The sequence below is a fragment of the Ruditapes philippinarum genome, unplaced genomic scaffold, assembly GCF_026571515.1.
Source record: "Ruditapes philippinarum isolate M1 unplaced genomic scaffold, ASM2657151v2 ctg12953_1_1_1_1, whole genome shotgun sequence".
Lineage (NCBI taxonomy): Eukaryota > Metazoa > Mollusca > Bivalvia > Venerida > Veneridae > Ruditapes > Ruditapes philippinarum.
The window spans coordinates 1-26,742 of record NW_026858924.1 but is presented as its reverse complement, the minus strand read 5'-3'; the positions used below and the strand labels follow the sequence as shown (position 1 = coordinate 26,742).

The following is a 26,742-nucleotide window of genomic DNA, read 5'->3' as shown; positions in this document are numbered from 1 at the left end:
ATGAAACATGTTCTAATGGGTGTCTACCAAGTGTGTTTAAATAAAAGCCCTTGGGTCAAAATTGGCCCCGCCCCAGGGGTCATTGATTTTCCTTATATGTGTATAGCAAAAACTTAAAAAAAATTCTTTGAAAAAACTCAAATAGCTAGAGTTTAGATATTATGCACGAAGCATCTTCTAGTGAGTATCTACAAAGTTTGTTCAAATAAAAGCCCTTGGGTCAAAATTGGCCCGCCCCGGGGGACATTGATTTTCCTTATAATTTTTTTATGTGTATAGCAATACTTAAAAATCTTCTTTGAAAAAAACCCGAATAGCTAGAGTTTAGATATTAAGCATGAAATATTTTTTAGTAAGTGTCTACAAAGATTGTTCAAATAAAAGCCCTGGGGTCAAAACTGGTCCTGCCCCAGGTATGTCATGGTTTTTAACTATATGTGTAAAGAATAAACTTGAAAAAAATCTTCTTTTAAAAAACCCAACAAGCTAGACCTTAGATGTTTAGCATGAAACATCTTCTACTGGGTGTCTACCAAGTTTGTTCAAATAAAAGCCCTGGGGTTTAAACTGGCCCCGCTCTGGGGGCCTATATACAGGTGAGCGACTTCAGGGCCATCTTGGCCCTCTTGTTTATACATAATGACTGTTACAAAGGATTGCTGTGACTTTCAGGATGTTGAGTTTGAAGTAAAGTTTGATCATAAGAACACGTTTATTGGTGATCCATTCAAGCTGGAATTAAACATGAAAAATACTAGTGGTAACTTACGGACTGTTACTGGGACACTGGTGATTTCCACGGTTTATCAAACAGGCATCACGTTTAAAGATGTTCATAAGGAGAAAATCAGCAGCGTGTCTATGAATGGCAAGGAAAGTAAGTTATAGTCAGACTGAACTGTGTTTTCTTATATTTTGTCGCCATTGATTGATTGGTCTTGGTTTTCAAGTACATTTTAATTACTATTTATTCTATTCTACAACATTAAATATGTCACATGTGTGTCAATTCTGCGTCAGTGTTTTTTTAGCTTCGTGCTTTTGTTTTTTCTAATTATTTATATACTGGTGTACATACACTAGGGATGTGTTACGCTGGATATGAAAAGAAGATGTTATATGTACAACGTTGCTCACTATTGTTGGTGACAAGTGCCATTGTAGAAGAAAGAAACATACATACATTTGTTGATTAATAATTGATCCTGTAAACAAAATATGAAAACCAATTTAAACTAATAATTATTTTTTTGCCTTCCATTTTTTAAATTTCTCTTCTAGGCAAGACAATCAGGGCTGAAGTACCGGTAAACGATTACCTGTCGAAACTAACCGACGGTTGTATGTTTGGTGTATCTTGTATGTTAATGGTTCATGAGACAAAACAAACATTTGTCTACAATGATGACATGAGGTTGAGGAAACCCCACCTTACAATCGAGGTGAATATTTCACATGAATTTGTCAACCTCTTAACAGTGTTTACACAATACAGAAAGTATAATTGCCAGATAAGTAACACCTCCTATTTATTCTTAAAACCCATACTTCAATAATTTTAGTTACCGATTTGTAAAAATTATGTTTAAAAAACAGCAAACGCAAAATGTTTGAAAACATCCAGATCAGTCTTTGTTCTCACATGTTAATTTGAAGAATGTTATTGTACATTACATCATACGACAGAACGGGATTTTTAAATACACTCAAGTGTCTATTCGGTTCGATATAAAGAAAATAAAGAGTTTCTAAAACGTTTACTAGCAAATTTGAGTTAATTATTATGTATCTCAATTACAGGCACCAAGCAATGCGAGGGTCGGGGAGAAATTTAAAGTGAAAGTTTCGGTGAAGAACCCCCTACCTGTCACCTTGACAAACTGCAAGCTAGTTATAGAAGGACCTGGTAATCAGAAACCAAAAACTGTAAACCAGAGGTAATTTTTCTTGCACAATTTAATTTTTTATTTAAATTCCTTTTCGATGCATCGGAATGCAATAACTATTAAAATAATCTTAAATTATAAATTGAACTGGTCGGATGACAGTAAAGTTCATGCTAAAAGACATTTTCATTCAGTTCCATCCATAAAACTCCTTACTGATGGCATCTTAATTGCTGCATGTTGTCAGTATATACCCTTCCTTTAAAATTAGATGAAACTTACCATGCTGGCGTAGATGATTAAAATGAAGTAGTTTTTAAACTATCCAACTGATTGCAAAGCCAAAGATATTCAACATGACTGTTAAGGTACTCAGGATGTTCAGTTTTTCAAATGTTATTTCTGTAAGATATTTACTAGCAATTCTCTAATGTTATCATGGTGAAATATCAAATTGTTATATTTAATTAATTATTTTAGGAACAACTTTAATAACAATTTCGATTTATTTTCTAGCAATGTAGAGAAGGGGAAAATGTTCGAATATATGTTTGAGCTAACTCCAGTTAAAGCCGGAAAGAAAGATATCATTGTCGTGTTTAACTCAACTCAAATTGAAGGTGTGGACGGCTTATACTCTGTGACAGTTACCAAATAAAACACATGTGTTACTGTGTTAGTGATATACTTTTATCTGCACTCATTGATATAGGTGAATGGGTGTCTTTTTTATTTAGTATTTGCTTTTTATAAAACTTGAGGGATTGCTTTACAGTGGAACAGTGAATGTTTCAACTTATTTCAATAAGTTAAGATAGGATCCTTGGACTTTAATAACAGCTCTCATTTATATATATTTTTTCTTGCTTGCTTGTTAAAACCTCTTAGTGAGTACTGCATAATAGAACAATGTTTTTATACGAAGCATGTATTTGCTTTGTGGGCTTGTTTATTTCATACAAATAAAATCAATTTAGTTTTATACACTTTAGAAATTAAAGCATTGCAACTTTTTATACTCCAAGAAATCTGAATATTATCTGCTTCACATAAATAAGAGACCGTCATATGTAATTTGTAACCAAGACGGTGGTTTTCTTACTATTAGAGTGCATGTATATATCTAAAGTTGCAGTATAGAGTCATTTTCTATGCATATTTGTCATCTGAAATCCAAAATGTTGAATGGTTATGCTTAGATGAGTATTATTTTCAGACATGTAACAAACATATACCTTACATCACAATCAGTAAATAGTTCAGTGCTGTCAGTAACATGCAACTCGGCAGTCAAGATGAATCTGTTTTTGAGCGTTTTTTTTTTTTGGCTTAATTTTGTTTTTGCTTTTTTTCTATTAAATTTTATAAAGCTGTTTGAATAGATATGATATATCGGTTAGGTATAATATGTATAGGTATTTCTTAAATAAATCAAATCAAATCAAAATGATAACATGATCTAATTGATTATATCTATGTTTTCAAGATGTAAATGTTTATTACAAATAGTTACTGTCTGAGGACCTAATGTATCTTTTGGATATGTTTGTATTATATACATATGTAACCCGTAAATGTTTTCGTATATGTGTAATACATGAGATGTATACGCTATGTATGTGTGTTTGTATTCACACAAGTGACATTTTTTATGTTTTATGCACACTGAGTGTTATGTTTTTTATGCTTTCGTCACCGTTATGTTTACGTTCTCTTGTTTAAATAAACTGCTTTAAATTCTTTATGTTGACTTCGTTTTTATCTAAAGATGCAAATGCATTGGTATCTGGTGATATACTAGTCACCTTTAAAGCGGAGAAATAGATCGAAAAGCACATCATAATTTATTTCATATCATATAAAGTATAACTAATAGACTTTCAGCATATGTAACACATGATGTTCAAATATAAATCATATCAATGTAGCCTCGTTTTGATTCCCGTAGTCCAAAAGGTCTAGATCAAAATCCATGTCACACCCTTTATAGCGTTGTTACCATTTCCAGTGTCCAAAAGGTTCATATCAAATTCATATCACACACCATATAGCCTCGTTTTTATTAATTGAGATCCCAAAATCCATATCAAATCCTTTTTGTACACAAAGAAACATAGTTCCGTCATAATGTAAAAAATGGTGGTTTGAAATAACTAAAACAATATGGATTCTGTTGGACTCATCCACTTCGACAAAACCTATATCAGACTCGACTAGCACCCGGTCCAATATGGTTTTGACAGTTGTGTCCTCATCCAATATAATTCAGTATTGTACTCAACAATGTATAATAACCTCATAATAGCATACACATGTGGCCGGTATCAGTTCCAAAAGATATTGTACTCGTACAAGGAAAATGGTGAGACATTTATCACATTTGTTTACATTTATACCACTTATTGTTATCTGAAACTCGATACACATAGCCAAAATTTTGAAAAACCTAAACTTGCACACAACTTCTGTCCATCTCTAACGACGCTCTCGATCAATTCTCAAACAATTATTTTTTTGGATAAGACAAACGTTCTAATGATTGATTTGATTTATAGTCAAATAAACGAGATAAAAACGCTCTTCTTGTAAGTAAAACTTATATGTGTTTATTAAAAAAAACAATGATAACATTTGAATAGAGAAATTTTAAAGGTAACCGATAGAATGAAAAGAAAAACATAACAGCTTTAGAACAATATTGGAAAAAAAAACACAATTTCATTTAACAGTTTTGTATAACACAAATCTACGAAAACAAACAATTCATAACCATGTTTATTTCTGTCACAACAACTTTTCTTCATTAAAATGCTCACAAAGCTAGAAAATAAAGATATTTTTAGATAAAGCATCTGGTTGTGATGCAACTTTATAGAAACTACATGTATATCATGTATATAGAAACATAGATATAAAACACAACATGTACAATAAGCATACAAAAATACAAAGGAATATGGCCATGATCTATTGCAAGTAATTTACAATTTGAAAATTGTACATTTAACATAATGTATAGATTTAACAATGTGTAAATCTGAATATGATCAAGTCAGGAAATGCTTTTTTCGATAACAATGGTAAAAAACAACTTATCTTGTTATTTTTGTGATACTAGAAAATGATAAAATAGTTAACAAGATATATAACGTGTTAGGTTTAAAAAAGAGGTGTCATGTTAAAAGTGGTAAGTTGCATTCCTTGTATGTGAATAGGATAATTAATACTATTCATACATTTTAGCATGCACTCTTATTTAATTTATTTTACATGTTGACATATTGTAGATAAAATAGTATTAAAGTCAAGTAGCTATAATTTTGCATGAATATAATCGATACTCATAACAATTCGTATGGGTACAAATATTCACCAATACATATATGTGCTGAATATGTTTTATCATCACAAATGTTATACAATGTACATATATTTTGCAATTTCGTCTGGTCTACCGATGAATATATACTGGTTGTGCCGCGTTAACATTAGCCAGTTCATCAGAGCTGAAGTTCATGATAATTTCCTTCTCTCCAACCTTCACTGGTGTAAACTCTAAAGTTACATTCATGCCCTTGCCAACATCTACATCTCTGATAGGTTGATAAGTATCTAAAGTATTTATTAAAAAAAATGTACAAGCACATCTTTGAAAATCTGACAGGTATTTGAAAAATAAATATGGCAAAGTAAAATGTCTTGTTTCATAATCGTTAAAGTCAAATATCCACCAATCCAATTCAGGAGTACTTCTTATTTTTTTTATTACAAACAAGAAGTATCTTTTAAAGATACTCGGACGAGGTAAAGCTAGTTTTACATGTCTTTCGGAAAGCACATGTTTTTCCGGGATCGTAGACTTTATTGGTATAATCTCGTCATTTTAGAATGTCATTTAAAATTCGGCAAATTCTTATGTTGAATAAAATACATGTATTTACTAGAGAATTTATGAAAATTTACAAAGCAGTGTAAAATATTTATTGTGTAGAAGTTCACATTTCTCAAATATCCGAGAAATTTACAATAGAAAGTTTGTTTCCGATACTCCTTTAGATTATTTTAGAATCTGGACGTGCATACGTTTCAGAAAGATTCTTTAAATTATTATACTAATTTTATGATTACCAATAGGATTCTCTGATTTCAGTTTGTAATTTTAAAATGACCAATTAAAATCCCTCTAGTATTCACTTCTTCCCTGTAAATTTTACAGGAAGTCAAACCAATCACAGAAGAACTTCGTCAGAAAAAGTAATTAAATGACATGAATACTTGAACATGGGTACCATTTCATCGAAAAATTAAAATATCAAGTACCCTCCATCAATGTAGTTCGAGTGACTTAGTATAAACTACACATATTTTCTGTATTCAAAAGATACTTTATATACAGAAGATATAACTCACTAACCATCGCAGTGTAGAATCTTTTTCAGAACTAGCAGACTGACAGTTTAAAAAATTATCTTCAAAATTAGGCCTCGTTTTTGGAGGGAACAAATTTAAAACGGAACATAAAATCCATTGAAAATGAATCATCGAAGGAATCAAAATAATATTTGTACATGTTTGTTTGTTTGTTTTTAAGTTTTTTAATAGGTTAAACGCCTGAAAATACGAGAAATAAAATGTTTACTGTATTCTGTAAGTAACTGGTTTCTGAAATCCTGGACCTTCAACGCGTAGAATACTGTTTGTTAGAGGTGTAGGTAGAGGGTTCATGAAGGATGCTTCAACCTTGAATGTCTGGCCAATATATCCGGTATTCGGAGCCTGTTGAAATACAAATGACTTTTTAATCAATGGCATTTCCAAAAGGAATGTTTTATAGTTATCTATAATTGTGTTATCTTAAAATGTTAGTTAAAATGTTCATGTAAGTATAAAATTCCTTAAAACGAATATCTTACTTATAATTTACCATCAATGCTATAACAGAAAACAGTTTATTCCTGTAAGTGATACATGAGTTTGATACATGACTGTTGGATGAAAGTACATTGTAAAACTTCATTACTCTAGCCCCATTCTAGAGGAAAATCACTATGTTTTGGCACGATAGACATTTAAGTCTCCGGGTCATAACACAGAATATAAAAATATAGATTACCTTGATAGTAATATGTGGTTTACGAAGTCTAACCTCAGCAACTTCAGCAAATGCCTGTCCTGTTTCCTCAACCATGCAGGAAAATGTTATCTTAAGAAAACAGTGGTCGGTTAACTTTTCCAAATAATATCTTACTGGGACTTCTATTTGAAATCTTTTATCTAGAACAAAGTAGAATTGACAAAGTTGTAATGGTAAATGAAAATATTTATAGAATAATTACCTAAGAAGGCTATAATTTATTATCTATAACTTCACTTGAGCATAAGGGTTTACTTTATCTAGTGTCTTTGTGTGTCTTTGGTCATGTTCATTCTATAAACTAACAGCTTTATGCAATTTCTTTCTAGACCAGGGCATGTGACCAAATTGACAGTTTAATGATTATCTTCAATAAGCAAAAACGTTTGAGCATTTTTCATAGAAAGTGGTTGAATTTAGGTAACGGGATTGTATGACTCTGGTAACGATCATAGCAATAATCTCGTTAAAGATCAATGTCATTTATATTCAACCCTCGGCAAAGGAAGTTCCCTTGAGAGCAAAGACAAGACGAAGGTGATAATAGCAAATTCTGTTTGGGAGAAAAAGGATGTGCAACATCTCCTACGCAAAATTGTACTGGCTTAAGAAATATTCAATCCTCAACACTAAAATTTTTCGAAATTTCAATGATCCTAAACGACCAGAACAACACTGAGGTGAAGAAAGCGGCAATAATTTACAGCTCCAATAAGACGTCGGTTTTACGAGTTTAAACATCTAGAAAATAAGTTATCTAACGAGAATCCTGTCATGATCGACCTTATTTGTCCTTATTCCTTTTCAGAGATACGTTTTGTGTTGATGTAGCACCTTGATAACCTAGGGACATTATTCTCCAATTTAATGTGTAATTTAATTTGAGAACACTTTATAAAATAGATGTCCAAGTTTTTATTTCGTTACCTAGAATGATTACATATCAATTACCTTATATGTACCAACTTACCTTCATCCATTCTCAAGGATGTCTTTGGAACATCTTCCTTATAAACCTCTCTGCATGTAGCACCAGTGTAATATACTGATTTTATACTGACGTGTCCGCCAACTGTCCGAGTCATCTTACTCAGATTCTTTATTATCAGCACAGCGTTCAATGGCTGGCCAATGAAAGTGTTATTGTCAGCTTTTAGTTCAAATGCAACATCATCCTGTTTAAGAAATAAATTAAATGTAGATGAATTTTTTTTATTTCTCTCTTAAAAACCTCTTTTTTTTTTGGTATCTCGTTACTATGGAAGCCCTGGAGGGACATTTTAAATTAATATTTAAAACTTAAAACTTATTATTTAAAATTTAATTCTTAATATTTAAAATTAAATTTTTAATATTTAATAATTAAATCTTATCATTAAAAATGGACGCGGGAAACCATTCCGTTGACAGATTGACGCCACAAGTAGCGGCAGCGAGAATACGAGTAGCGAAGGAAGTAAAGTAAGTTGGACTTTATATACAAGAAAAACTGTTTTAAATCACACTAGGACACGCACACACACGTAATTTTATGGTGAGGACTGGCTTGGGCGGGTTAATTTATTTATTTCAAAAGACAATCCGTGATTGAAGGGGTTAAAGGTCAGAATTGGGCTGAGGGGAATATAAAATAACTTGGTACATTTGTTCACATTTGTTTATTGGCGATGCCGGTGAGCGGCGTCGTCTCTTATGGAATGCTTTTTATTTTGGCCTATGGAAGGAGCTGTTATTATTAGCAGTTAATTTCATGTTGTACCTACATTGAATAGCCCATTTTTGATGCAGTTCACAGCGTCTGCTATAAAATAAACATTACAATCAAGCAGGCTGGACACGCTGTCCTTGTGGATTTAGGTACTGTAAATCTTAAATGAAAAGCCTTGATTTTAAGAGGAGTGTTTTAATGATAAATAAATACAATGTCAAAGAAGAATCTATGCTGAACGAAACCTCATTTTACCTCAATTTATCAATTTAGAGGCGTTCTGAAATAAATTGCTTCAACCAATTAATTGTACAGCAACAACTGTACATAGATTATTTTTACAGTACATTGTACTGCAAACATATTTTAACAGCTGATTTTATCGATAATGATTTGGAATGTATAGCTTAAACTTTTAATTTAAGTTATAATATTTTAAAAGATTCTATTATTTAAGTTTTGGAGGTTGTTTAGTTTGACATCAGTTATAGAGTATGTCCCTCTATGCCAAAATTGTATGAAATTGGTTGTTAATAAAAGCTTTAATATATTTTAGGCAGAGGACAAAGCAGTGCATATAAAATGAAAATGGGATGGCAGAACTATCGAGATTGAAAGTACAGAGTTGATACTGAAGCAAAAGGTGGATAAGCGAGCGAGATGTATTACACATTTGGGGAAAGTCTGGCAGTAGAAAGAATAAGATATCAAGCGCTAAGTAACTATTTCCCGGACGGAGAAAGTAACATGGACAGTGTGAAGGACTACGACTTGTCATTGGCTTAAGCATCAGGACAAGTGATTGACAGTTATACTGATGTTGACCAAAATCCATGCAGTTTCACAGAGTATTTAGGAGCTAACAGTTTGTATGCGTCACAGTGCCATATATACCTGAGATAAAAAAAAAGGAGAACAAAAGTTTCATGATAAATGGAGTCCCTGTAGAAAAGGGCGACAGAACTATTAACATAAAGTACAGCAAAATTAAGCACTCAATACATTCTGAAGAACAATCTGAAGTATTTTCCAATCAATATCGCGGTGCTTTAATGCGTCTGGGAGTCCAGAAAAAGATAATTCATGAAAGTGATCCGTTTGAAGATGGGTATGTGGTTTCTAGAACAGAAGTACAGAACACAGTCTTCCTAGAAAGAGATGGAAACGTTTATAATTGTTCAGAAGCTTCATCGCAGCAACATTTTGTATTGAATGGGCCATATCAATATTTAGTTATTAAGTTGATGATAATAATAGAAATTGTTTGGCTCTTGGTAAAATGATTATAACATTCATTTAAAAATGGTTGATACACGGAAATTTATTTTGTAGTGGTATCAATCGTTGTTCTGTTTTCATTTGAAATTGTATACAACTGACATATATGTTGTAACCCTTTGATAATTATAAACATACAAACTAATTGACAATTATAGATGATGATGTAATTATTATAAGAATGTTTGCTTCTTAAATACTTTTATCAATGTAAAAGGTTAGTTTTTTGTACCTGCCAAATGCTTAAAGCGCATTTGTGGCATATGTTTATTTTTAGTGACAGTGCTTGTTCTATTTAGTTGAAAAATAATCATTTTGTTGAGTTTGCCTAGTTGAGCCTTCAGTTCTCACCCACATGGCAAAACTTGCTATGTTTTTAACTTTTGAATGAATACCCTTTCATTTGTATGTTGTATGCTGTAGGTAGTTACCCCAAATTGTTATCAATTGGAAATTTGACCCGAAGCGATTATTCATTGATGAGTGTAGATACCTAGCTTTGATTTTGTACTTTTATAAGTCACTGTAATAAAAGAGTAAAAGTTGTTACACTGACTTTGCTGCCTTATTTTTTAATTATACTTTTTTAACAAACAACTATAACCTATCTATACGCCATCGGTAATGGAAACAAATATGATCATCCATACTTTTCTTGCTGTTATTTGTCTGAAAATAGCAGTGCATAACTGAATGGTTTACCTGCTGACTGCACTGTAAAATCAGTGAAAATGCTTAATGCTCAGGAAAATCAAAAGGAACATTTTCCATTTGATGGAAACAGTTATTTTGCGTTACTTTGGCAACAGTAGCATAAGGGATGATACCAAAGTTGTCAAAGTACTGTACTACTATTTTTATCATGGAACCTGTGACCAGATATCAATTTCTTGTAACCAACTGTTTTTAAAAATGTCGAAAATGATGGGGTTTTCTCGTCATTGTTAATTTCAGCCATTTTAGCTCACAAATGTTAGAGTTTTTTTTAAATAAACGCAAAATAAACAAAATATAGATGGGGTAAAGCTTGTCACAGACTTAGTGGATCAAACAGTAGTATACAAACGTTTGTTGGCCAGTTTATTTTAAAACAACATTTTAGATGCATAACAATTTGCATTGACAACTGTTCAGAAATGAATTGAGCTCTGTGCTTAACTCAATAAAGAGAAAATCTGATATATCTTATGCCTTTTAGCTCATCTTAAAGGTGAGCTACTGTCATTGCACACTGTGTGTCGTCTGTCGGTGTGTTTCTCAACATTTCCCTTGTGAACACATTACAGGTCACATTTTGTATCCCATCTTCATCAACATTGTTCAAAATGTTTATCTAATTGATTTTCTAGGTCAATTTTTAATCTGGGTTATCTGGGGTCATAAACTAGGTCACTAGTTGAAATCAAGGAAAAACATAGAGAACACTATAAATGCTGTATTTTCAACTTGAACAACTTAAAATTTTATGAGAATATCTGTGTGGATAATCTTTAGGTCAAGTTTGAATCTGGGTCATATGGGGTAAAAATAGGTCAAATTAAAGAAAAATATTTTGAACACTACATGTTTTTTTTCAGTTGGAACAACTTGTAAACTTATCATAGATCATATATGTAGATCAAAGTTGAATCATTGTCTTTTGGGGTTAAAAAGCGCTAAAATTTGATCCCTTCTGGAGAATATTTGGCAAGTTTTTAGTACTGCCTACAAAAAGCTCACATGGTTTATTTTCTAATTTCCTACATACGGTCTACTAAGATTTCTAGCAATGTTTATTCTAAGTCAGATTTGTCATGCAATCATCAATGTAGAATCAGAATGTTTCAAGAGAGGTCTCGTGTTTAAGTTCTTTTATTATTATTTTTTCCGTTTGACATTTGACCTGTTCTAACAATAAGTAAAGCGAACTCGAGATCGGCCTTGAAATTTTAACTAGCAGTTAAACATAAAAAGCACATACTTCTGAAAACTATGAACATCAATGTTTATTCATTAAAAAGTATATAAATTATTGTCTAACGTTCAAACATCTGGATTTGTTTCATATTCAATATCCTACAAATCAGCATTAACACCATAATCAGTAGAACCTGAAAGTTCTATTACATTTAACAACATTTTATTTCTGGTCTTCCAATACAAGTGCACATGTCTACATGCTTCTGTGGTCGCACATTGTATAAATTCTAGTGAATACAATGCGATAAAGTCCTGCTTGAAGAACATTCGCTAAATAAAATCGAAAGCATTTTGCATGAATAGGGTTTGACGTATCAATTCGTCCACGAGCTTTCAAATCCTTCAACGTATTCATCCACCTTGGTACCATAAGCCGTCCCCACTAAACTGCAATTCTTTCCCTACTTCTTTTGGAGTAAATATGACACGGTGACGCCCGTAATAGTTACAACGCAGTATCCTCTTTAACTGACGGAGACCAAGACGTATGTTGTGGGAAAACAATTTGTGCGTACTTGAAGTCACCATGAAAGTACTGCGTAATCACTTTTAACCTGGTGCTTCCGTTTCCAGATGGCAATAGGGATGACACATTTGTTGATACAGGAGTCACTTTCAATAAAATGATAACGGCAAGCAGCAACGGGATCTCCATGTTTACGACCTCAAAAGAAATATAAAGAAATGAAATATAGCGTTATAAAAACAAAGGGCTGGGGCTGTAAACATGTAATATTGTTATCCACCACCAACAACTAAACATTATCGTTAGACAAACCTAACCCCTGCCAAGCAGGTATATTGCTGTCACTTTTAAAACTTCAACCAGAACAAAATATATTGGTAAATTTTCTCAACCACTGCATGCTTTTGACACCATGTAGTCAATAAAATGTAAAGCGGCACCATGATAAAAATAACATATCTTAATGGTTTCAACTGTTAGCATGAAAATATAATAATCGAGATATAATATTTCTCGGAATGTTTATTGTATATAAATAAAAAATGACAATTACCTGTAAGCAGCTATATCGAATTTGCCAATTTTATTTCGTGTAACAACCTTTTGCAAGAGACCGTTGAATTCAAATACCCGCGTCTTATGTATTATGTTCTTAATATTTGAATATTAAGAATTAAATTTTAAATATTAAGAATTAAATAATAAGTTTTAAGTTTTAGATATTAATTTCAAATGTCCCTCCAGGGCTTCCATACGTTACAGTTTCTAAAACGTTAATCATTGGCCATATACATGAAATTTGCTTCTTTTGCTCTTTTGTATAATTATAATAAAATGATATTTTGCACAGAAGTCAAAATACTACTTTGTTTAAATTGCTATCTTTAGGGCACAATTTGTTCTACTTACTTCAGATATATTAAGGCCCGATTATTCCCTTATGTATTGTCATATCATTCATCAAAATGTGAAACTTATCATTCAACTACGATTATTAACCAATAAACTTAATCCTTCAACATCTTCATTAGAAAAAAAATAAAATAATACATCGATATTTTTTCTTTACCCGATACTGCCATGATTATCGCAGTTACTTAAGAAAGATAAAAATCATGAGCTACCTTCTTGCTGGTATCTCCGAAAACGTCGTCGTTCGTTTTATGAACGTTTGCTCGTTTTACGGCGGCTCGTTCCTCTGGCGAACCTATCAAAGAATATGTATATCAATGATTGAACATAAAAAATGATCAACATATGAATGGCCATTTTATTTTTTATTTTACATAGTATCGAAATTAATATAAATATACATTGCATTGTATAAGAATATTTCCTTTATGTTCATTATCAATTAATTTAACTTTTTTTCTGACCTTCCTTGAACTTATACTGGTATGTAACGTCTTCTCTTTCCCTATCTAGACCACGCCTCCAATCGGTTGTCTCAGTTAGTGACAGCGGTTTCTTTGTACTCATAAACTGGCCGACCCTGAGAATCATGCAAAACATTGACATTATGAATAAAATAACAAAACAAAAAATGTTGACATGTTTCCGGTGCCTTTAAAACATCAAGATAATATAGACTATAGTATGTTCTATCGGCAAACTCAAGGGTAGCTGATAAAAGTTGAAACTCATAATTTAAATTCCACCTACAATTACTGGTAATATGTCTAAGTTTATACATGGCATGTCAAGTAAGCAGATCAGTTACTAAAGTCATAAATGATATACAACTGAGTCACATTTAGTATTTTAATAGTAATTGCATTACAAAAATGAGGTACACACAGGTGGTCGCATTTTTCTACCAAATTGGTTTTCATCATATTATCGTCATATCAACCTCATTTCTCATCATTGAATCAGTTCTCGTGTGAGATCAAACATGAGATCAAACAATAGACACGGTTTTAATATTTCTTTTTATCACATGTTACATACCAATTTGTCTCCTTCTTTATCATTCGTCGATTGTGCGGAGACACACCCATCCACATTATTCTATCAGCGTTCACCTCGGCAAACACAAAATGTGCGTCATGCGGTAGACGTATGTGTCCGTTTTTAACAGCTGTCAAAGACGCTGGTCCCATACAGTAGATACCTGAATAAAAGATTTATTTTTAAATGGTTTACACGGGCATAAACCATGCAAAGACAACATAGTACAAGTATCGAGTTAACTTATTATAGGGTAACCATCATTAAATAAAGATAATTCTTATGCTACAACAGACATCTCAAATCAGATGCGCCTGACTAAAGAGACTGTATATTGAACGAAAGTGAAAATACTAATTTATAGAAAATATTTTTAAAAAACACACACTGGTTTAGGCACAGTAATTAATGATACATTAATTCATCAAAATGTGACGTGTTTATTTTATTTATTTTATTATTATTATCATCATTATCATTATTATTATTATTATTATTATTATTATTATTATTATTATTATTGCAACAACTTTGGAAGCTGCGTGTATATTTTTTGGACTATTGTTGACTTTGTGTAAACAATATTAAATATAGTTTACAGAGATAGATAATCTGAAAACAAAGTAAGTTTCTCATTTATACATGTTTATTCCATACCTTTACTCTTTTCTTGGGGTGTGGCATCTATGGCTTGCCAACCATTATAGCCTGCTGGAAGGTCCGGTCGAGTCATCCACACATCATTCCACACATGGAAATTCCTACAAATCATAATATGAGCCGCGTCACGACAAAACCAACATAAACCAACAGTCTGATCAGGATCCATGCTGTTCGCTTATAAACCCTATAGCAAGTAGAGAAACTGATAGCGAACAGCATAAATCCTGATCAGACTGCGCGGAAGCGCAGGCTGGTCTGGATCCATGCTGATCGTAAACACACTATGTTGGTTTTGTCATGACGCGGCTCATATGGTAAACTTCTATTTAAATAATATTTCAATCTTCCATGTAAGTCTTCACAGAAAAACGTGACTCGCCCAGAACACAATGACCATAAAAATAATGGCCTCCCTACACATCAATATACCGAATAATAATGCAGCAGCTTTGTAATATTCAAAAGATGAAATATTGGCTGATTGGGATAAGTATTTCAGAAACAGTGCCTAACATAAAGAAATTTTGGGCTTACAGTAAGTGGTACTGATAACTGGTATATTAAATTGTTTCAGCTTCCAGAATGTTTAGTTTTATAAGACTTTTTGCATTACCTACATTTATTTTATTAACCAATACGTAACTTTTATGTAACTAAATCTGCTTCCAGTATATTCAAACCACTGTCTGCAGTGTCAAAGCATTTTTCTGTCCATTTCATTTAAGACCTAGCTTTAGTATCAATAAAAGTCCGTATTTGAAATTTTACATATGCTTACTTACCAAATTGAATCTTTATTCAGCTCTTCTATTTCTTCAAACTTTCTGTTGAAATATTTATCTATTGTCAAATTTGCGTCTTTATCGTGAGCAGAATTATAGTTGGTTACACATCTTACAGGTATACCAAGAGCTCTACATACTGAAACATGAGTGTAAGGTAGGTTATATTCAGAACAGAGTAGGCATTTTATTAACCCTTAACCGGCTGAATTTGCATAATTGCTAACCTTACTTTGAATTTTGAACAGTATATTGGATTGTGGAAGGATTTCAATATAAAGATATAAAATTATACAGGAGCCAGGTCCGACTGCACAGATGACTGATCTCTCGGTTCCAACAGGTTAAAGGATGAAGATTTACACAAAGTTCACCATCTTACAAGCACTCAATACCAATATTACATGATATAAAATAGTCAAATGATATAAAATATTCACATGATTTACGGTGTATATTTGATTAAGATATAGATATACTCCGGAACTCGGCAAATGAGGTTTTTTTTCCCCGTTAAATCCCAGGACTTAAACAGTTACAATTTGGTATAGCATTGATCTCCCTATTGTGAATGGTAGTACATAGTAAAGCTATAATGGTAAAGAAATTGTTCGTACCCCGTAATTAGATTGATTTATAGTATCAAAATAATAGACATAACTACATACAGACGAAAATATGAATTGTTATTTATATAAAAATAAGACCCTTTAGTAAAACATGTTTATTCATATACTATATTATATTCAGCAGACATACAAAGAGTGTGGGAAAGGTTGAAAATGTTCATATTTTCTTCCAGTTCATAAATACCTGTTGCAACAACTGCAGCAAATATGAAGCATTGACCGTATTTCACGGGTCGTTTTGTCTTGTAATATTGTTCCAAAATATCAACACTTCCGGTCCAGGACATTGGTGAAGCGCCCCCTTGATACCGTTCAGTCCAATTACCGACCACCACTCCATTGTTGTCACTACTATTCACCTGATTTCGATTTGAAATAGACAGGTCGATTTAAAATTATCGCGTTATTTTTCTTTATTTTATTCACATTATGAAATTATTTTCGACTTAAAATATGACCTGACAAAAGGCGCTTTAATCGGCGTAAATGGAAACAATATGAGAAATGGCAAGTATGTGTATAGAATTTACGTAAAAAATGCATTACAGTAACATGGACGCCGTCGACGCAAGAGGAACAAGGCGTGGGTAATGCTCTTAACAGACAAGACAGTCAGAAACACAAACAGAAACTTACCAAGCTGGAGATTATTCGGGAAACTTTGATTGCGTCTCCTCTCTGATGTTCAGGAAGGTTCGACACCTCGTCAAGAAGGTACATAACACAATCGAGAACTTTGCCTGAAAACTGCAGAAAGTAAGGGAATTCGAGTAAAAATGCAATTACATAACCGAAAACATACTATATATAATTAAATGAAATTTTCAACACATATTATCACATAGCTTGCACACCTTAAAATGTCAATAACTGATATAGTAGCGTAGTAATATACCAAATTTTTTTTTTTTACCAAAACGGTTAAAATTATAGCGTACATATATTTCAGATCTGCATATTGGACAGATATTCAATTTGATTGTTTGGCAGGATGCGCTTTTAAAAGATAATGATCATATACGCGTGGACCGCCGCATGCAATGCCGGAGAACCGTGGTGTAGTGCTAGCTATAGCTGTTTTCTTCTCAATAGCAATCGCGTTTGTGCCGGTTCAAGGTAACACGGTCTTTGGCTAGAGTCTTGACGTGCGGTTTGCAGCCCAATGATTAGTCCCTTGCGCAAATCGTCGCCAAAGGGTTCTGACTGATTGCACGGATGCCCCAGCACGAGCTGCCACCTCTGCAGTTGAAAGTCCAACCTCCAGTATGCCAACGACCATCTGTCGTAAATTTTCCCGAGATTTTGGCATTGAAATTTTTAATGATACACTCCATTTTATTCGTTTGCAACTATAGCAATTCAAGCACATGATGACGTAAAACATTTTACCTGCCCAAAGTTCCACGGCATGAAAGAGATATTTCGGAAACTACCATTGTATATCTTGCCCGTCTCATTCAATACATATTCTCCAAGCAATACATCGTTGCTCATGAACACCTGATCATCTAAAAATATTAGTATATAATCTAAAGGTATAATACTTATAATGTACAAACAGGTCATCTCCAAACTCGGACTTTCATAACAGTTTTGTTTTAATCCAATAAGTTTTTATGTTATTTAATGAATAGAATAAAAATGCGATGAAAATGCCTTTTCAGATGTGCTCGACCATTCAGTTATCTTAAAATATTTCAAGTTTTCCGACATAGTCGGGTTCTTTAAGTCACGTGAAGTGTTAAAGGTGGACCTTGTTTTGACCAATTAAATTGTCCAAAAAGTAAATAGAAAATCATTTGTATCACTTGTTTAATTCGTGCATAGCTCGTATACGTTTGTTAATTTCAGATGATTTTCGTATCTGATACTTATATTTCAAAATGGTAATATACTTCAATCATGTACTAGTATCACACGACAAGTGGTGGCGTTATATGTCGAAATTTAATTTAAAATTTGTTTAGCTTAAAACGATACATACATTTACACCATGGATTGAATAGAATGTATATCGGATCTTTGTGATCGTATCTTTTCATGTTGTTTCTCGTATTGCCGCCTTCCTTTAACAAGTCTACTTTCAGATACCACTTTCCAACTAAACATGTGGGCGGGGCAGACACAGAAAGCGTCACAGATGTGCCATCTGAGGCCTCAATATTTATACCCCATCCCCCAGCATCATGTCTTGAATCTGATGATAGGTAGAGTTCAACTTGTGTTCCGCGCGCAGGGTTTGGGTTCTTACCTACAATAGAACACATATATAATCTTCATAATATTATATTCTTTAATTTCTTCATAAACATTATGCAAGTATGTCTTCAAAATTTACACACTTCAATCCTTCGGATATTAAGAAAGCGGCAAAAAGTATATTGAGAATAAGGCTCAATTCTAAACTCATTTAAACATTTATATTGGAATGACACGCTGTCGAATTCTCAATGCAAAAGGTAGCGCGTAATTCACCGGACCTCTCAAAAATTGACAAGGCGGTTAACATCTAAATTGATTTTAGAAATATTTTTGAACTAATCAACTAATAAGTCATTATTTTTGTCCAGAATAAATTGAATTATGTTAACTATATCATATACTGTTGTTTGTTATTTACCAAATAGAAAAACCAGTCGTAGATTGTCTTTTGCAGGATTGTAGGGTTGATTTAACGTGATTTTCATGTAGAATGGTTGACCACGTCGTACAACGAGAACTTCCCGACTGTCATATACCGTGCCATCTGTGATATCAAACTCGTTTGTATGATGAGCCCGTGTGTTATACTGTATATATAGGTCAACACCAGACATTTCTAGATCTCCAGTTCCTGTAAAATAACACATAACAATAAAGTATAGGTATCTATAATTATATGAAATGATATACGAGTATTAATTTTTAAAAGGCAAAATGAATTAAGTTCAGTATATGTACAAGTATATATATATATATATATCTTCCTGCTTGCGAAACTTAATAATAACTATTATGCAAAACATTCTTTAATAAAAAAAATGGATAAAGAAATGATAGCATACAATTCATACGTTAGTTAGTTTGCCAAATATATTGCCTTTTGATGATTAAACCAGCGATAAAATAACAGACAATACCTCTTCCGTAATATGAGGACGTTGAGTTGTAATTTCCATAGCGGTCTGAGCCTCTCATGTAAGACTCCTCATAGCTCGACATGAAATCTTCACGCGGACGCGCGCGTGACTCGTGACGGTTATAGGCTCCTCCCCTTCCGCCGTACTTGCCACCATACATCCTTTGACAGAAGCAAAATCAATTACTGGTACCATACACAAAATATTCTAACAGCATTATAAAAACATACATAGCTGTTTTATATATTTTATTACATACGGCTCTTAAGTCTTTATATACAATGTATAGTAGTAATTTGAGCCGCGTCATGACAAAACCAACATAATGGGTTTGCGACCAACATGGATCCAGACCAGCATGCGCATCCGCGCAGTCTGATCAGGATCCATGCTGTTCGCTATCAGTTTCTCTACTTGTTATAGAGTTTGTGAGCGAACAGCATGGATCCTGATCAGACTGCGCGGATGCGCAGGCTGATCTGGATCCATGCTGGTCGCAAACCCATTATGTTGGTTTTGTCGTGACGCGGCTCATTTCATGTTTGTTTTGTTATCTATTTTGCGTTTTTGTTAGATTTTGTTTTTGCTTTATTTTTTTGTTTACCTTATTCTTTTTTCTTTTAGTAAAATAATTATTTGCTTGACTGCTGTTATTCTGTTGTTGTTGTTGTTGCGATTTGTTTATTTCTGTTCTATTTCTTCAAAGTAAAGAATAAAATACAGCTTTAATTGTCCTTATGCCAGAAATATTTACGCTCTTGGTATCCAGGGCTGGGAATCAAAACTGCGTCGTATCCTACAAAATGTAAACAAGCCCCGCCATCTTCATGATCTTGGAACGAAAAACGTATGTTTTTGTTTATAACTCTTTTTGTTGGAAATGACTGAAAACCAGATATATGTATTAACAAGCTAAACTTTTTTCCGCTTCGTTCTGTTTATGTTGCTTACACAACTATTTTGTAAAACAAAAGTTATAGCGAACTTGCAACTCGAAGCGGAGCACAATTTTTATGAAAATGTGTGGATACGACGCAGTTCATATTGCTTTTTATTACATGCTTTTCGGTGGTTTATAGAAATATATCAGTGATATAAAACTGGTAATTTCACTGTTTGAAACAGTGAAATTACCACTTTGATAATTTCACTGTTTTGAATTTAAGCCCCTTACGTTGTTTCAGTGAAATACAAGCGTGCACAGTACTGGGTACCAACTTAATGACGTGACGTCGTAAATGACGTCACGTTGTATTATTATTTGGCGCGCTTTTCATTCAGTATTAGGCTAAATGTCTTTTTAAAACGTTTCTTTGCATGTAATAAAAAGAAAATTTGTTTAGTTTAGTGTAAGATTGAAATATATTTCACCTTGTGAACACCAAAAGTTCATATTTCACTCGTGGCTGCGCCACTCGTGAAATATACCTTTTGGTGCTCACTCGGTGAAATATTAAGAGGATATTTTTTCGTTTGAGTGAAATATGGAATATATTTTCACGAAACATGATAAAATGCCACATATTTTCACGAGCCGGTACGGCGAGTGAAAATATGTGGCATTTTATCATGTTGAGTGAAAATATACACCATATTTCACGAAAAACGAAAAAATAACCTTTTTATTTAATTTCATCATCAAAGAAAATGGTAACGAAACCCCTTGCTTGCTATCAACTGCAATTGTACAGCGCGCAGTAATTCATGCGTAAGCACGCGCTGTTTGGCGTTACATTGTGACGTCATGTAAACAACTCTTTAAACGTCTGTACAGCGTTAATTACTGAATTAAAGATATTGGCGTTCGGATTAATTTTCTTAGTTAGACCATTTTCTATCATTCTAGATAGTTTTACAAACAAAATTCAAGAAAAAGTTGTTTTGTATTTATCAGTTTTTTCAAACAAAACGGCGAAAGAAGTTCCGTAAAATAAATATGAGTTTTGACTCCGCCCACTTTCATATTTATATTTCATATTTATTTTTAAAAAATATGAAATATATTTGACTGATATAGCACCATATTTCATGGGTAAAATTAAATAAATTCCGATCTTACACTAAACCAAACAAATATCCTCTATATCTATCGTTTTTTCTTTCAAATAAATTATATAATCATTTAAGAGTTTACCATTAACTTCGAAATATGATTTTGCATCATTTACTAAAATTTCATTTAAAAGAGATGTTTATTTTCTAAGAAAATAATGATTTTTACGAAATGATACGACGCAGTTGAAAATAAAATATGATACGACGCAGTTGTATTTTTTGGCAGTCTTTTCAACAGGCATTATTTTGGCAATATATGTCTATTTTATGGAATAACCACTTGCGCTAGATAAAAAACGCAGGTTATTTTCGGTGTATAGCGATGTTCTGTTGCTTTTGATTATTCAAAATACATTGTGTCATGTCCAATATAACATTTAATTTGAAAGTTTACATTGCGGATGCTACTTTACAGTTAAACATGAACATGTTACTTAATCTATCATAATTTTTTTAATAATGTACAAATAGTAAAAACTTAAAATACCTTCTTGTTAAGACCCAAAATGCCTAGAGCTTAGATATTTTGCATAAATATTGTCTATTTCTAGACCCTTACCAAGATTGTTAAAATTATAGCCCTTGGGTCAAAATCGGACCCGCCCCGGAGGTCATTGATTTTCACTATATGTACATATAGTAAAAACTTAAAATACCTTCTTGTTAAGCCCCAAAAGGCCTAGAGCTTAGATACTTTGCATAAGCATTGTCTATTAGACCTCTACCCAAATTGTGCAAATTATAGCGCTGGGGTCAAAATCGGCCCCGCCCCGGGGGTCATTGATTTTCAATATAAAAATATAGTAAAAAATAAAAAAAAATCTTATTGTCTGAAGGTACAAGGGTTAGAGCTTTAATATTTTTTAAATGATATCATCTATAGGTACTCTACCAGAGTTGTTCAGATATTGCCTCTAGTGTCAAAATTAGCCCCGCCTCGGGGGCCATAGGTTTTACTTATATGTATATAGTAAAAACTTAAAAAATTATCTCTGAATTTACAAAGGCTAGAGTTAAGATATTTTGCATGAAACATTGTGTAGTGAACCTCTAGCAAGATTGTACAAATTATAGCCCTGGGGTCAAAATTGGCCCCTACCCCAGGGGTCATTGATTTTCACTATGTACATATAGTAAAAAAAAACTTCTTGTCTGAAGGTACAAGGCTTAGAGCTTAGATATTTGGTGTATAATATCATCTATAGGTCCTATCAAAGTTGTTCAAATTTTTCCCCTGGTGTTAAAATTAGCCCTACCCGGGGGCAGTGATTCTCATTATGTACACATAGTAAACACAGAAAATAAAACAAATGTTTTCTGAATGGGAGAAAGCTACAGCTTAGATATTTGACTTAAAATGTTGTTTGGTGGACCTGTATCAAGATTGTTTTGAATTAAACCCTTAAGTCAAAATTTTGCCTTGCCCAAGGGGACAGTGACCTACTTTTCATTTCCTTTGATGTACAGCAATGAAATTTTGATCATGTGCACAGTTTTAGTTGTAAAATTGAACTTTGATATCAGGTGACCTAGATTTTGATGATGTGACCTACTTTCTTGTCCTTTGATGTACAGCTATGAAATTTGAACCATGTGCACAGATTAAGATGTAAAGTGAACTTTGATATCAGCTGACCTAGATTTTGACAAAGTGTCTTACTGTGTTGTCCTTTGATGTAGTCATTAAATTTAGGCTGTGTGAAATATGACCTTCACCACCAAATTCACTAGACTCAAGTGCATTGATATATTCCTACTCTGCTCTTTTATTGGATTTAACCACTAATCTGATAATAAGAATTAGATAGGTCAGGGATCCATGCATTATGACAATCTTCAATTGGATAGAAACAAAAATAAATCTGTTCCTACACTACTATTTAGTGTTGTATCAATGCGGTGGCAAAGCATTTTTCACAAATGCAATCTTGTTTCAACAACGTGTTAACGTCAGCTGTACAAATAAGCAGTTTTAGTTGTTTTTTATTAACTTCTGGCGTGAAGTTTTAAGATAATAAATATTTGAATTAATTATAAAGACAATAACATTTAACTTTATTATTGAATTGAAATATTTCCTTAATCTCTAAGATTTTTTTACTTTGATATTTCGGTTCAAATAGCATGTAAACAGGGGGTAATCCTCTTTGAAGTCATTTTCTGAAAAATTTTATTCAATTTTTCAAGCAATTCATTTTCAAATAAAAATCAAACTTTGGTTTGAAGGTATGTTTAGAAGTCATGTCTCTAGTCTGTGGAAAATTTGATGCGATAATCTGACCTAAATTTTCTCTTCATATAGTGAAAACTTCTTCAATACTATTGAAACATCCTGTCTACGCTCCCTTCGCAGCTCACCGAATACACTCACGTTACTTCAGACAGTGAGTGATAGTGGAACATTCGACCGATGCGCAGGATCGTACATCTGTATCAAATTTACCGGTGGTAGGCGTAAAATACCTTTGCAAAACGGACACCTGCTTTACAAAATAATTTGTAGTTTTATCATTTGTAACTCGATTTTGAAAATTTAAAGTTTTTTAATGGAGAAGAATGATACTTTAGTGCAAAAATAGAAAATACATTTCGTAGACCTGTTCTAATCGGCGATAAAGAAATGCAATACGACAAAATCGGGGTAAAGTTCCGCGGCGCTGAACATAAAATGACTGAACGGAACGCATACAGTATGCGATCACGTGTTTCAATGTATATTGCATTTGACACAGCTTTTCGGAATTTGTAGATGCTTATGACAGGAACTAAAGATGCGACCGAAAAATGAAGCCTTAATGGAATTTTTATTACATTTTCCATTTTTTGTGGAACCAATGAGTGACCTCTGCTTTTGACTTAAGTTGTAAAAAAGAAATGTTGTTGGACGTTTTAAGCATACCTAGCACATAATTTAATAGCTGAACCAATGAAAATACAACTACGTCGTATCATATTTTATTTTCAACTGCGTCGTATCATTTCGTAAAAATCATTATTTTCTTGGGAAATAAACATCTCTTTTTAATGAAATTTTAGTAAATGATGCAAAATCATATTTTGAAGTTTATAGTGAACTCTGAAACGAGCATACAATTGATTTGAAGGAAAAAAAACGATAGATAAAGCAATATGAACTGCGTCGTATTCACACATTTTCACAAAAATTCTGCTCCGCTCCGAGTTGCAAGTTCGCTATAACTTTTGTTTTACAAAATAGTTGCGCAAGCAACATAATATACAGAACGAAGCGGAAAAAAGGGTAGAGTGTTAATACATATATCTGGTTTTCAGTCATTTCCAACAAAATAGTTATAATCAAAAAATACGTTTTTCGTTCCAAGATGGCGGCGTGTGTTTACATTTTGTAGGATACGACGCAGTTCCTGGTATCTCAAGTTACAAATTTAATGATCTGGTACTCAAAACGAAAGAAAAACTTAAAAGCATACAAATCTCTAAAAATAAACTGATTGTTTTGATTTCTTACAATTTTGAACGTTTGATTTCTCAAATATTGACACACATTTTATAGTTTTATGTGTTTTTTTCCTCTAGATGCCTTAAAAACTAGAAACCTAGTCAGATGAACTTTCAATCAAATATAGACCACTATTTGTAACTTGATGACAAAACAGTAACCATTATATTATTTCAAAACTGCTATTTTCAATTTAGTATTCAAAACAATCAAATATCATTACAATAATAAAGATACAAAACAAAAACTAAATAATATGAAAAAAAAGAAAACTATTTACCTTAATTAAGCAGACGATTTTTATCGGTTTAGTTTTTAGTGATCGGTACTGTCTGCCAATTACTACCTCTACCCGTGATATAATGACGTTTCTATTTAAATCAATATGTGAAAAAGAATAAATAAACACGCATTTTAATGTTAAAGTTGGAAATAACTTTACATAGAATTGCAATGAATCTAGCAACGTGCAAATATTTATATTCAATTGGTATTCTTCCTCAATTTGAAACCTGATATAATGTATTTGCAACCTGTGACATTGAAATTGTGGAACACGATTGGGTCGTGTCCGTATATGTAATAATACGCTATTGCACTACGAAAGAAGTGTGCATCCTCGCAGTTTAAAATTTACTTTATTGATGAATAAATTATTCTCGTCATAATAATTTCGATAGGCCGTCGTTCTATACTGTCTTTAGTTCATGAACTTGTGAAATGGTCTCCCTGATTATAATTAAAAATTAACATAATTATAATTCAAGTTTCAAGTTTATTGGCAAATCGACAATGAACATTGTCTTTGGCCATTTACACACATACACTATATGGCAAAGACATTCAACATCAATATAACTATAAACATGTTAACATTTTACACTGATATAATCAAACAAATGTATAGTAAAAATACAAGTTAATAATCAACCAATTTTATACTTAAGAGACAATGATTTAAGAACTCGTTAAGAAGCCGTGAGAAATTCTAAATAATTGTTTCGGCATTTCATTGACTCATCTATAAATTTCGCTATTTTAAAAAGTTTAAATTTATTTTTTGTTGACATAAGCTGTTTGAATTTATGAACATTTGGCCATGGGATATTTCCGGGTCCTACTAAACACTGCTAAGGACTGCTAAGGACCGCTAAGGACTGCTAAGGACTGCTAAGGAGCCACAAAGGACTACTAAAGAGGCACAAAGGACCTTAAAATACCTCCTAGGCCATTCTTATATTACCTGGTATTATTTTTAGTGAAAAAAAAATTCTAATTTTAAGAAAAAATATGGTTTTGGTGAAAATTTTATGAGTTGTCGGACCGCTAAGGACTGCTCAGATACACAAAAGACTGCTAGGGAGGCACAAAAGACCTTAAAATACCTCCTAGGGCATTCTTATAATACAAGGTAGTATGTTTAATGACAAAAAATGTATTATTTTAAGAAAAAATATCATTTTAGTGATAAAATTTATGTTTTTTAAGAGTTGTCGGACCGCTAAGGACTGCTCAGGTGCACTAACAACTGCTAGGGAGGCACAAATGACCTTCAAATCCCTCCTAGAACATTCTTATAATATATGGTAGAAAGTTAATAGACAAAAATGTATTATTGTAAGAAAAAAATATAAT

The 26,742-nt window shown here is 32.6% G+C and overlaps 2 protein-coding genes across 4 annotated transcripts; one reads left to right on the top strand and one right to left on the bottom strand.

Annotated features, from left to right (window-relative positions):
- Window positions 1–672: 672 nt before the first annotated feature.
- On the top strand, window positions 673–3,630 carry LOC132754686 (annulin-like; the record flags this gene model as incomplete). The annotated part of the gene is given in 4 exon segments (XM_060745345.1): window positions 673–877; window positions 1,282–1,442; window positions 1,801–1,937; window positions 2,403–3,630. Coding segments are annotated over 4 exon segments (645 nt in total), but the record flags the coding sequence as incomplete, so codon positions are not given.
- A 144-nt stretch (window positions 3,631–3,774) lies between these two features.
- Window positions 3,775–25,552, bottom strand: LOC132754684 (hemocyte protein-glutamine gamma-glutamyltransferase-like). 3 transcript variants are annotated; one of them, XM_060745343.1, is made up of 17 exons: window positions 25,388–25,552; window positions 20,179–20,272; window positions 19,575–19,735; window positions 19,076–19,288; window positions 18,440–18,706; window positions 17,845–17,963; window positions 17,092–17,202; window positions 16,640–16,814; window positions 15,827–15,965; window positions 15,039–15,142; window positions 14,382–14,544; window positions 13,808–13,923; window positions 13,556–13,638; window positions 7,991–8,195; window positions 7,000–7,160; window positions 6,526–6,662; window positions 3,775–5,479 (listed from the first exon to the last, which is right to left on the bottom strand). In XM_060745343.1, the coding sequence occupies exons 3-17, from the start codon at window positions 19,732–19,734 to the stop codon at window positions 5,338–5,340; spliced, it is 2,295 nt and encodes a 764-aa protein (XP_060601326.1). In that variant the 5' UTR covers window position 19,735; window positions 20,179–20,272; window positions 25,388–25,552; the 3' UTR covers window positions 3,775–5,337. The 3 variants fall into 3 exon arrangements, with proteins under 3 accessions (XP_060601326.1, XP_060601327.1, XP_060601325.1); XM_060745344.1 differs by lacking the exon at window positions 25,388–25,552 and adding an exon at window positions 24,956–25,005 and having other exon boundaries at window positions 20,179–20,370; XM_060745342.1 differs by lacking the exon at window positions 20,179–20,272 and having other exon boundaries at window positions 3,779–5,479.
- Window positions 25,553–26,742: the final 1,190 nt, after the last annotated feature.